The 12,646-nt window shown below is 46.8% G+C and overlaps 1 protein-coding gene across 1 annotated transcript; it reads right to left on the reverse strand.

Annotated features, from left to right (window-relative positions):
* Positions 1–2,697: 2,697 nt before the first annotated feature.
* Positions 2,698–12,265, reverse strand: LOC139551638 (neurosecretory protein VGF-like). Its single transcript, XM_071362906.1, has 2 exons — positions 12,009–12,265; positions 2,698–5,617 (listed from the first exon to the last, which is right to left on the reverse strand). Exon 2 carries the CDS (start codon positions 5,585–5,587, stop codon positions 3,455–3,457), a length of 2,133 nt encoding a protein of 710 aa, XP_071219007.1. The 5' UTR covers positions 5,588–5,617; positions 12,009–12,265; the 3' UTR covers positions 2,698–3,454.
* Positions 12,266–12,646: the final 381 nt, after the last annotated feature.

Below are 12,646 nucleotides of genomic sequence, written 5' to 3' on the forward strand. Positions count from 1 at the left end.
TTGTTTGTCTTCCTCCCTTTTTCTATTTGTTCTCTCTTTCTGATTTTTTCTCTCCCTCTACCTAGTTTTCTTCTCTTTCTCCCTCTCTTTACCTTTCTCCCTCCTTCTTTCATATTGTCTCTGTCTTTTCTCCGGGTTTTTTTTTCAGATTCACATATTATTTCTGAGGGTAGAGTCTGACAACCCCTACTTAGACTGCCTTTACACAGGCAGCCCTGTTTTGGAAGCCAGAAGAACATTCTCCGTTCATATAGCGTTGTAAGGTATACAGATCCTCTGGTTTCTCAGTTCCCAGAGGTCTGCAGGACGGATGGTTGTCATTCTTCGTCTCTAATCAGGGACTGATTCAGACCTGATACACCAGGGCTGTGAATACAGGGGCATTTCTGATATCTCTTCCACTAATTTGTGAATACAGGGGCATTTCTCTTCCACTAATTTGTCAATGAGCAAAGAGGAAAGTGTTGGTAACCAGTTTATAATAGTAATAAGGCACCTCGGGGGTTTCTGGTTTTATGGCCAATATACCACGGCTAAGGACAGTATCCAGGCACTCCGCATTGCATCGTGCTCAAGAACAGTCCTTAGTTACATGATTGGGGGATGAGTCATACATCTCTACACTTAACTGCAGAGGGCCTCACACACACACACACACACACACACACACACACACACACACACACACACACACACACACACACACACACACACACACACACACACACACACACACACACACACACACACACACACACACACACACACACACACACACACACACACACACACACACACACACACACACACACACACACACACACATAGACACACACACACACACACACACACATATATAGAACTCTGCTGTGCATCAAACTGTCCAAAAATGCATTAAAAAACAGAACTTTAATAAAATAGTTGCTTTTATTTTTTCTTCTTAAAGCAAAACTAGTCATGGGTCATGCTGTTATGTACACGTTGCACAGAAGGGCATTTATTTCACATGAACTGTACATCTTACAAGCCCAAAGGAGATATGGTCACGACAACACAACAGTCCTTTCACAGGACAGAGCTTTTCTCTGGCCCCGAGTTTTACATTCTCACTTTTTTTAGATCACAATTGAATCGGAGAAACAAACACCACGTATTTAACACGTATTTCTCCTCACTGGATTTTTTTTTTTTTTTTTTTGTAAAAATGTTATTTTTTTTTTTTTTTTTTTTTTTTTTAAGTAGAAAGACGTGCAGATTTATCAGGTCAAGCTCTCCTAGCTCACCCTCCCTCCTCCTCTCCCCTCTTCCTCTCCTCCTCTCCTCTCCCCTCTTCCTCTCCTCCTCTCCCCTCTTCCTCTCCTCCTCTCCCCTCTTCCTCTCCCCTCTTCCTCAGGGCTCCCGAGTGGCGCAGCGGTCTAAGGCACTGCATCTCAGTGCTTGAGGTGTCACTACAAACACCCTGGTTTGAATCCAGGCTCTGTCACATCCGGCTGTAATTGGGAGTCCCATAGGGAGATGCACAATTGGCCCGGCTTCGTCCGGGTTTGGCCCGGCGTCGTCCGGGTTTGGCCCGGCGTCGTCCGGGTTTGGGGAGACAGAAGCAGCAGTCTTAACTGACTGGCCTAAATAAAGGTTAAATAAATAAAAATTCTCCCCTCTTTCTTAATATCCTTTGGAAATAATATGACATAGTGACTTCTAGTAGTTGAGAGATGTGTGTGTGACCTGCCTTATAGCTCCTGAGTAGTGAATAACTGGTCCCTCCATGGAAGTCAATCAGGTTGTAACTAAGGAGACCGGGACACATAACAGAGTCCTACTGTCTCTCTGTGCTCACATCGCTATGGGCCCACAACAGGCTGCCTACAACTGAGTCCATCAACGACTCTAGTTGGTGTTAAATAGCTTTGTTTTTGTTTTTCTTGTTTTAACACTATCCCAAACCTTAGTCCTAATCTTAACCAGTCTGAATTAATGTCTTAACTGTTAACTGTCAAGTGTTTTTTGTTTCAACCCTGTTTCAAAAACTGTAAACACGCGGAATGCGGTCCTAAATAGGTAAAAAAATGTACTTATTTTACGTTAAAGTCTATTTCCTATGTCAGTATTATTATGGTATTGGTATTAGAACAGGTAGAATCATTACACCTCTATCTGAAGAGTCCTGGAATCTATGACTGTGTTTGGTACCTTAGTAAGTTAACAAAAAAACACAACTCAAGACATGTTCCTGATTCTCTGAAAGGAAAGACAGACGGGTTGGTTGTTTAGCAACAAAGCATCTCTGGGGTAAAACAGACGGGTTGGTTGTTTAGCAACAAAGCATCTCTGGGGTAAAACAGACGGGCTGGTTGTTTAGCAACAAAGCATCTCTGGGGTAAAACAGACGGGCTGGTTGTTTAGCAACAAAGCATCTCTGGGGTAAAACAGACGGGCTGGTTGTTTAGCAACAAAGCATCTCTGGGGTAAAACAGACGGGCTGGTTGTTTAGCAACAAAGCATCTCTGGGGTAAAACAGACGGGCTGGTTGTTTAGCAACAAAGCATCTCTGGGGTAAAACAGACGGGCTGGTTGTTTAGCAACAAAGCATCTCTGGGGTAAAACAGACGGGCTGGTTGTTTAGCAACAAAGCATCTCTGGGGTAAAACAGACGGGCTGGTTGTTTAGCAACAAAACATCTCTGGGGTAAAACAGACGGGCTGTTGACGACATGTCAACTATATTTAGTCTCAAAATGTTTACTGGAAACTTAAATACATTTGTACAATGAGCACTTTGTCGTCTCGCAAATATATTGTTGCAGTTGTTGGTTAGCTAGCTAGCAATTTTTATTTGCCATATTAGCATTAATACGACATCAGTCAAAACACCTCAAAACAAGACACGGTATCAATAACAAGACACAACGAGCTGAAACGAGCTGCCTACGTTTCCCCACATCAGCTTCTTGTCATCGTTTCTAGTGATCTGGACATCCAGAATCACAACAACACGTGTAATGTAACAACACGTGTAAATCTGGCCCCATTGAAGCGTACGCATCTTTTTGGTGACGTTGTCAGGTAACCCGTCTATAGATGATTCTGTAAACATGAGTCTCCTGTTTGTCGGCACCATGTTGCTGGTTCTAAACCCCCCCAAACTCTCTGGATGTGCCCCAACGTCAGAGACAGACCTGAATGAAAGCAGACAGCCCTGATCCGGATAGACCGGAAGTTCTGACTCGCAACGTCAACATCTCCCCCTCCTCCCTCCTTTCCCTGGTCACAAATAAAACAAAGAAACGACAAAGTGAAAAACAACAGAAAAGCAATCTTTCACCACCACCCTCTCTTTCTTTCTTCTCTCTCATCCAATCCTATCCTTCTCTCTCATCCAATCCTATTTACTCCCTCTATTCCCTCCCCTGTTTGGTCCTTTTGTCCTGCAGTAGTGTCTGTCTGTCCTTCTGTCTCTAGTACATTCTGCGCTTCATGTATATTTTGGATATAAAGTTCTCCAATTCCTCTTGACTGTCCAGCTGAGGAACCAGCCCATCGTCGTCTTCATAGTCCCCTCCCGCCCTCCCCCCAGCTACACCCAAGCCCCCAGGCCCTGAGGGGTAGTAGTACGGGGGGGGCCTGGCCCTGTTCTGGGGGGAGAGGGGTTTAGGCAGGGGCTGATATGTCCGGGGGTGTGGCAGGATGTAATTGGAGATGTAGGGAGAGGAGGGAAGACGGGGTGGGAGGGGTTGCTGTCTCCAGCCATGCCTACTTCCACCTCTGGCCCTGCCCCCGGCCCTGTGTCTGCGCCTGGTAGGCCGAAGCTCATAGTCCGAGGGCGGGCTGTGGGGTAGCTCCTCCCCCATGGGAGTATTGTCGTAGTACTGGGGTTTGGGGTAGGGGAAGAACACAGGGTAGTATGCTCGGTAGGGTTTCTGGTAGTAGGGGTAGGACGGGAAGGCTAGGAACTGTTTCTGCGGTTTGAACCAGACGTCCTTCTGTTTCTGGGGTTTGAACCAGACGTCCTGCTTGTAGGCCTTAGCCTTGGCTCTGTCCTTGTTCCACTTGTTCTTGTAGGGCTGGTAGTAAGGGTCCTTCTTGGGGTTGGAGGAGGCTGTGTAGTGGTACATGGGGCCCGTCACTAGGGGAGGGGGAACTAGGGGCCGGTAACGCGGGGCGACCGGGTTGCTAAGCGACGTCAGCTCCTTCCTCTTCTTCTTCTCCTCTACGTTGGAGATGATCTGGACCACGTCGTCGGCCGGCAGGTGCAGCTTGCTGCTGATCTCGATCAGCCTGTCAATCATCTGCTGATCCAGGTCGTCGCCGTCGGTTACCACCTCCTCGGAGCGCTTGTCTTCAGCAGCGTTGGCGCCGGCCTTTTGTCTGGCCGTGAGGTAGGGCGCCCCCTTTTGTTTCTGTCTGGCCGTGAGGTAGGGCGCCCCCTGCTGTTTCTGTCTCCCCATGTACTGCAGCAACATGTCCGAGGCGATGTCCGCCAGCCTCTGCTCCTCCTCTCTAGCCCTCTCTGCCTCCTCCTGCTGCCGTTGCACCTCCTGCTGCTCTGCGCGCGCCCGAGCCTCCTCCTCCTCCACCATCGACAGAGCCGCCTCCTCCTCCTCTGCTTCATTCTCAAAGTCGTCCATGAAGTTGCCCACCAGGGGTGTGTTGCGTGCCCTCTCCTCTTCCCAGTGCAGCTTTTTCCCAGCTTGTGCCAGCTGGGTGTTGTAGGCCTTATACCCCTTCAGAGGGGGAAGAATCTCGTTGTCTTGGAGACCGAGGTCTATGTTCTGGAAGTAGCCCCGAGCCTTCCGCTGGAGGTCAATCGGCCTCCCCTCCTCTCCTATCCTACTCCCCTCTGCTCTTTTCTCCTGGAGAGACGGGTCACTAGGCCTCCCCTCCTCTCCTGTCCTACTCCCCTCTGCTCTTTTCTCCTTCTCACCTCCCCATCTCCCTGCTTCACCTTCCTCCTCCTCCTCTTCCTTCTGCTGTCCTCCCTCCTCACTCCCACCACCAGCTCTGTCCCCCTCTATCTCTAGAAGCCAGCCTCTGTCCTCCGACCTCTTCCTCTCCTCCCTCTCCTCCTCTTCCTCGATCTCTCTTAACTCCTCTCCCAGAGCTACTGCCACTAGTGCTGGTCCTAGCTGTTCCATCTTTCTCTCCCCCACCCTCCTTTCCTCCTCCTCCTCCTCTCTCCCAACCTCTCTCCTTGTCTCCTCATCCCTTCTCTCCTCCAAAGGGACTGGGTCCCCCTCTCCTCTCTCCTGTGTCTGTCCTCTCCTAGTGTGGTCCAGGGCCTCCAGTAGCATAGCGGCTAGAGCCCGGGCAGGGTCCATGTTTGTGGGGCCACCATAGCTCTGTTCCTGGCTCTGTACCTTGTCCTCTATCCGGTCCTGGGTCTGGTCCAAGGGGTAGCGGAGCGGGCTAGGGATGATTTCTAGAGGGCTATGGAGGGAGTTGAGGCTGTCCTCTTTATGGTGAGTCCTAGAGTGCCCCTCCCCCTGCCCATCCCCACCCACAGGGGTGGCGGTGAGCCGTGGAGTGACAGTGAGCAGGACCAATAGGACGAGTCGGGCTGTGGAGGGTGCGTCGTGACTGGTCATGACCATGCAGAATGGGCAGGAGGGGGGTCCGAGCACCTGTAGGGGGGGGGGGGGGGGACATTGAGCAGACTGATGTAAAATCATTTTTAAGAAGACGGTGACATTTACCATGCTGTATTGTCGTCATAATCTGAGAAGGGAGGGAGCAGGGAGGGGGAAGGGAGGGAGAGAGGGAGGGAGGGAGGGAGGGAGGGAGGGAGGGAGGGAGGGAGGGAGGGAGGGAGGGAGAGAGGGAGGGAGGGAGGGAGGGAGGGAGCAGAGAGGGAGGGAGCAGGGAGGGGGGAGGGAGGGAGAAGGGAGGGGGAGATGGAGTAGGGAGGGAGAGAGCAGGGAGGGAGGGAGCAGGGTGGGAGGGGAGGGAGAGGGAGGGAGCTGGGAGGGAGCAGGGAGGGGGGAGAGAGGGAGGGAGGGAGCAGGGACAGAGGGCGGGAGGGAATAGGGTGGGAGGGTGCAGGGAGGGAGGGAAGGAAGGAAGAGGAGGGAGGAATCAAATCAAAATCAAATCAAATCAAGTTTATTTTATATAGCCCTTCGTACATCAGCTAATATCTCGAAGTGCTGTACAGAAACCCAGCCTAAAACCCCAAACAGCAAGCAATGCAGGTGTAGAAGCACGGTGGCTAGGAAAAACTCCCTAGAAAGGCCAAAACCTAGGAAGAAACCTAGAGAGGAACCAGGCTATGAGGGGTGGCCAGTCCTCTTCTGGCTGTGCCGGGTGGAGAACTTGTAAACTGTTTCTATAATTTGGACTACAGCCAACTTGTTTAAAGGGATAGTGAGAAATTTGGGTAATTTTCTACTTCCCCTGAATCAGATGAAATTATGGATACCATTCGTATGTCTCTGTGTACAGTGTAAAAGAAGTTAAGAGGTATCTTTCCAAGCCAATGCTTACATAACGAGTTCTTCCCACTCTGAAAATACAGGATACGGGACCTGTTCTGTTCCTAGTCTAATACATGCTCCGTCTCAGCCAAATCCTCAGAGACTATAACATGAACGTCCACTGCTACGCTGATGATCCTCAGGTCTACGTGTACACCCAGCCAGATAGCATCTCAGCTAAACGTGGCAGCTGCCTAGGTGACATCAGGGATGTAAGAGAACTTCTTCCAGCTGAACAGCAGCAAGACTGTGCTTATTGGGTCAAGTAGGTCACCACTGCCATAAACGTCTGTCCTACAATTGACGGTCAAGCCACTGTCATCTCCATCCCGGGAGTCAAGTTTGATATCATTTTTCCATCTAAGAAACATCGCCCCCGGGCTCAAAGCTTCGCTCTCCCAGCCAGATGCAGAGAAACTCATCCGTGCCTACATCTTCTCCCGGATTGACTACGGCAAACGCTCTATTGGCCTTCCAGCCAAATCACTACAACTTCTCCAGAACACTCTCCGCTCCGACAACTCTCCGCTGCTTCAAGTCCCCATGACACATCTCCGTACTATTGGCCTTCTGCTCTCTTGCCCCTTGCCCATGGAATTCTCTCCCTGACCATCTGAGAGGCGCTCCATCACAAGGAACTTTTAAAACGGGCCTTAAAACCCATTTCTACAGACGATCTTTCTTCTAGTCCTAATCTGTAAAATCCATTTAGGATGTATAATTGCTATTTCCTGCCTTGATTCTAAATGTATAATGCTTATATTGCATTTTTTAAATTTTATTATCATTATTTTTTTATTTTTTAATGTAGAGCTTTGAGATAATACTGTAATGAAAAGCACTATACAAATTAAATGTGTTCTTATTTATTTATTATTATTATTATAATTGCCAGAATCTCTCAGTGTCCATTTAAATGATGGATGAATAAAATGGCTTCAGAAAAGCAGGAAATCACATCCCTTTTATCAGTGTCAATATAGTACTGTGTATTCCACTGTGTCTGTTCTCTATTTAATGGGTTAGATGTTGTAAAGAGACAGGTGCAGTACAAATAATAATAATAATGTGATTTCTATAGCGTTTTTCATTACGGATATAACATTTCTTTATGTTTTATCATATATTTTTGAATAGATCCAGTTTATATAGAACCTCCCCTCTCTTGGACTCTCTGTCACGCTGTCCTATTGGATTCCCTAATGTTGTACCTTTTTCTGTCACATTTGTGTTTCTCTGATCTTCCTCTCTTTGTTGTTTCCTGTTTTTTATTTTTTACCACAATCATGTGTTTTATTTTCTCTTTTTTTTCATTTATTTTTTCTTTCTGCAAAGTGTGTTGAGACATTTAAAATGCACTTTAAATAAATCATGATTTGATAAATCTCTATATAGAAAAAACAAAAAACAAACCAATGCATGTGAAAAATATAAAGATTGGAGAGATGTATTCTGTGGTGTAGAAGCTGTATACAGGCAGCAGCAGCGTTAACCCTGCGGAGAGCAGCTGTCGGCCTTATATCTGCTTCCTACTGGCTGTCACATTCAGCAGATAGCCTAGCGGTAAGAGGCAAGTAGGCTAGCGGTAAGAGGCAGGTAGCCTAGCGGTAAGAGGCAGGTAGCCTAGCGGTAAGAGGCAGGTAGCCTAGCGGTAAGAGGCAGGTAGCCTAGCGGTAAGAGGCAGGTAGCCTAGCGGTAAGAGGCAGGTAGCCTAGCGGTAAGAGGCAGGTAGCCTAGCGGTAAGAGCGTTGGACCAGTAACTCGTCAAATTCGCCAAGTTCAAATCTCCAAGCCAACAAGGTGAATAATCTGTTAATGTGCTTTTGAACAAGACACTTCACCCTAATTGGTCCCGTGTGGATCAGCTGGTTGAGCATGGCACTTGCAACGCCAGGGTTGTGGGTTTGATTCCCATGTGAAAATGTATGCACTCATTACTCATTACTGTAAATCGCTCTCGAGCATCTGCTGAATGACTGACATGTGAACGCTCCGGGGGTTGATACCGGCTGATCCCTGGCCGTGACCCCAATCTCCGAACCTGTCTCAGGGGACATTTTACACGGGTGAAAAGGGACACATATAATTACCCCACTCTAAAGGACATTATCTGATGACTCATTTTGGTTACCCAGAAGTAAAATTATCATGTGTCACTTTTGGGGGGGAATGCTGTTAACAATTGTGGAAGCGAAGTCTCCCTCCCTCGCAAAGGGAAACTCTCGGCCAAACCCTTCCGCTAATTTCACCCGTGTTTATCATGGGCCAAACCCAACCCTTCCACTAATTTCACCCGTGTTTATCATGGGCCAAACCCAACCCTTCCACTAATTTCACCCGTGTTTATCATGGGCCAAACCCTTCCCCTAATTTCACCCGTGTTTATCATGGGCCAAACCCAACCCTTCCCCTAATTTCACCCGTGTTTATCATGGGCCAAACCCATCCCTTCCCCTAATTTCACCCGTGTTTATCATGGGCCAAACCCATCCCTTCCCCTAATTTCACCCGTGTTTATCATGGGCCAAACCCATCCCTTCCCCTAATTTCACCCGTGTTTATCATGGGCCAAACCCATCCCTTCCCCTAATTTCACCCGTGTTTATCATGGGCCAAAAAAATAATTTTGTTTTCATCAACCCTAAGATGTAGCTAATTTTGACTTTGTGGCTGTGGAATCTAGTGGAACCCGTTTATCATCCGCACACGGGCTTGAAATCACCTCCCCAGTTTAAGCCTTTTGAAATCACCTCCCCAGTTTAAGCCTTTTAAAATCACCTCCCCAGTTTAAGCCTTCTGAAATCACCTCCCCAGTTTAAGCCTTTTGAAATCACCTCCCCAGTTTAAGCCTTTTGAAATCACCTCCCCAGTTTAAGCCTTTTGAAATCACCTCCCCAGTTTAAGCCTTTTAAAATCACCTCCCCAGTTTAAGCCTTCTGAAATCACCTCCCCAGTTTAAGCCTTCTGAAATCACCTCCCCAGTTTAAGCCTTTTGAAATCACCTCCCCAGTTTAAGCCTTTTGAAATCACCTCCCCAGTTTAAGCCTTTTGAAATCACCTCCCCAGTTTAAGCCTTTTGAAATCACCTCCCCAGTTTAAGCCTTCTGAAATCACCTCCCCAGTTTAAGCCTTTTGAAATCACCTCCCCAGTTTAAGCCTTCTGAAATCACCTCCCCAGTTTAAGCCTTCTGAAATCACCTCCCCAGTTTAAGCCTTTTGAAATCACCTCCCCAGTTTAAGCCTTCTGAAATCACCTCCCCAGTTTAAGCCTTCTGAAATCACCTCCCCAGTTTAAGCCTTCTGAAATCACCTCCCCAGTTTAAGCCTTCTGAAATCACCTCCCCAGTTTAAGCCTTCTGAAATCACCTCCCCAGTTTAAGCCTTCTGAAATCAACTCCCCAGTTTAAGCCTTCTGAAATCACCTCCCCAGTTTAAGTCTTCTGAAATCACCTCCCCAGTTTAAGCCTTCTGAAATCACCTCCCCAGTTTAAGCCTTCTGAAATCACCTCCCCAGTTTAAGTCTTCTGAAATCACCTCCCCAGTTTAAGTCTTCTGAAATCACCTCCCCAGTTTAAGTCTTCTGAAATCACCTCCCCAGTTTAAGTCTTCGTCGAATCCTGGCTCATAGGCTACAAATAATCAATGATGAAAACCAATAATTATACGTGAGTTGTTTACACACAGAATCTGTCCACGAGAGATTATATGACGACCATCCGTGTCTACCGAATCCTATCTGACGACGAGACCGTTTCTACTGAGTTCTATAAGACATTATATGACGACATCAGACACAATTCCACAGGAGTCTTCTGTTGATTTCTAACAGATGTTAGAGGAGCCTTTAAATCAACACTTTGTGCAGTACTGGTTTTGGTACAGCCGGAGAAACAGATGGCAAAAATGGGTATTTGTAGCCATGTAGCCTAAATGTTTAAAATCTATAAATTTTTGGAGTACAAAATTGTAAACTCAAAACGGTCAAAGTTGGTATCTAAATTGCATGGACATATTCTCCCATATTTTCCCGGGGGAAAAAGCACCGTCCTCAACTCATCCACCAAAACAAGACATACGGACTACTGGCTTCAAAGCGTCATACATGCGGAATAATGACAGCGACCGTACAACACCGACAGTATGAAGGTGTTCGCGTTCTGTTTATTTTGTCTAGCGGCAGCAACACGCGCAGCTGCATTCCGATGCTTCCATATGGACACGAGCCCGAGTCGTCTGCCTGCGCTGCGCACCAGGACAGCCATGCGTAAAACCGCGAGCCACGTTGTTAAATGTTAACCCACTCTCTGGTTCCGTTCAACTATTCACCGCTGAGTTCGTTATTATGACACCTCGCGTCTCTGTCCGAAGTCGGACGGTAAGGTATGTAGAATGTCAGAAAGAGCGTTTAAGGTATGTAGAACGTCAGAAAGAACGGTCCCCCTGATTTTTCCGGGTCTGTGTGTGAAATACTCGTCTGTGCTGTTTTTTTGGGGGGTGGTCACATTCAGTCGAGGAGCGAGAGAAGAAGGCATCTAGATTCTATCCGCCTATTTAAAATAGAGCGAATCTGATATATTCACCACGTAGCCAAAATGGTGACGGATAAATGTGTCTATATTGCCTACGTTATAAATGCGCATTTGAATTTTCAAACTAACCATGACGAGTTGGGCACCAATTGCGAGAGAATTTCGTTCTTGTGAGGAAAGCAAATAATAAATATCCTATACCCATTCCGGAAAATATTGTGATATTGTGAAAAAAGGCACTAAAAGCCAAAGAGACACTCATTTAATCCATGATTCAGGCCCCAGGCTATGGCTAAATATTTAGTTCGGGATTTGTAAGTTTCATCATTTTTTTACAATAGCCTATATTAATTCTCTAGACCATTTTCAAATTTGTAGTGTCTTTAGCCTAACCTATAGCCTTTAATTTTATAACTATAATTTTACATTTTAGGGTGTCGAGCCCAATCACATATTAAGTCTGCAATAGTTACTATAGGCGATATTAACTATAATTCTACATGCCCTTTGCCACACCGTCGCTGCGCTTCTTCAGACTTTCCAACCCCACGAAAACGGGACTTCTTCAACCCTACAGTCTATTCAGATTGTTCAAGATACAATAAAATGTTCCTTTAATAATTGCAAACAAATACACAGCAGGGGACAAACCGAGAGTTGTTCCTCTGACAACCTAATTGATGTTTAACACACCGTATCGTATAGGTAGTTCCAGCAGAACAATGCACACACTGTCTTCCTCCGTCTTTACGCACTCCTTCAGATGCCTTCAAGTCACTCTGTAAACGGCTCCTTTTAGATAAATCAACCGACCATTATTATAGTTTCCAACCAAGGAGAGTCCTCTAATACTCCTGACGCGTTCATTCCCCAGAGAGTTTAGTTATAATATCAACATGTATTAGCCAACAGACAACCGTTACCGCGCCTGGTTTGGGAGAGAAACAGAGAAAAGGAAAGAGAGATGGATAGATTGAAGAAGGAAAGAGAGAGAAAAAGACGTTGCAACTCACCTGTATTCCTGCGAGGGAGAAGTGCTGTATCTTGTGCCTCTGGTAGTCTCTCAGTCTATCTACACTTCATAAATGATTAATAAACAGTTTCAACTTCTTCAACCTCTTCTCTCGGGCGACTGGACTATCTGGAAAAAGTGATATTGGTGTTTTATTTTGGGTCAACAGTTTTGTGATGTGTTTGTTTCTCAACGAACAACTGTCAAAAAACACTTCAGTTGTCGCATCTGTGCGTCGTGAGGAGAGTTTTCAGCACCACGGCCAGCGCAACTTTCCTTTATATTCCCCCCCCCTGACCTCGTGATGCGGCGCGACTGACGTCAGCTCCATTGATAAGAGGAGATGGAACTCGGAGAGTATGCTGGCCTGCGCGCTGATGAATGAACGGAAATGGCATGAATGAAATAGTACTTTTCCTTCAATGAAAGCAAGGAGAACATTGAAGCTGTGGAAAGATTGAGGGGCGGCAGCCATTTTGTGACTGAGATGTTGTTGTACGGTTAGGTTGGGTTAGGTACCCCTCCTCCCCAGATATACGTGTGGAGTTGAGAAGGAGCAGGGAAAGGCACAGTGACTCGTACCTGTCTGATAGCTTATTAATTAGGGTGTTTTGATAACCTGCCCCAGAGACCGAATGA

This window comes from Salvelinus alpinus, chromosome 24 (assembly GCF_045679555.1).
Source record: "Salvelinus alpinus chromosome 24, SLU_Salpinus.1, whole genome shotgun sequence".
NCBI classification, from domain to species: Eukaryota; Metazoa; Chordata; class Actinopteri; order Salmoniformes; family Salmonidae; genus Salvelinus; species Salvelinus alpinus.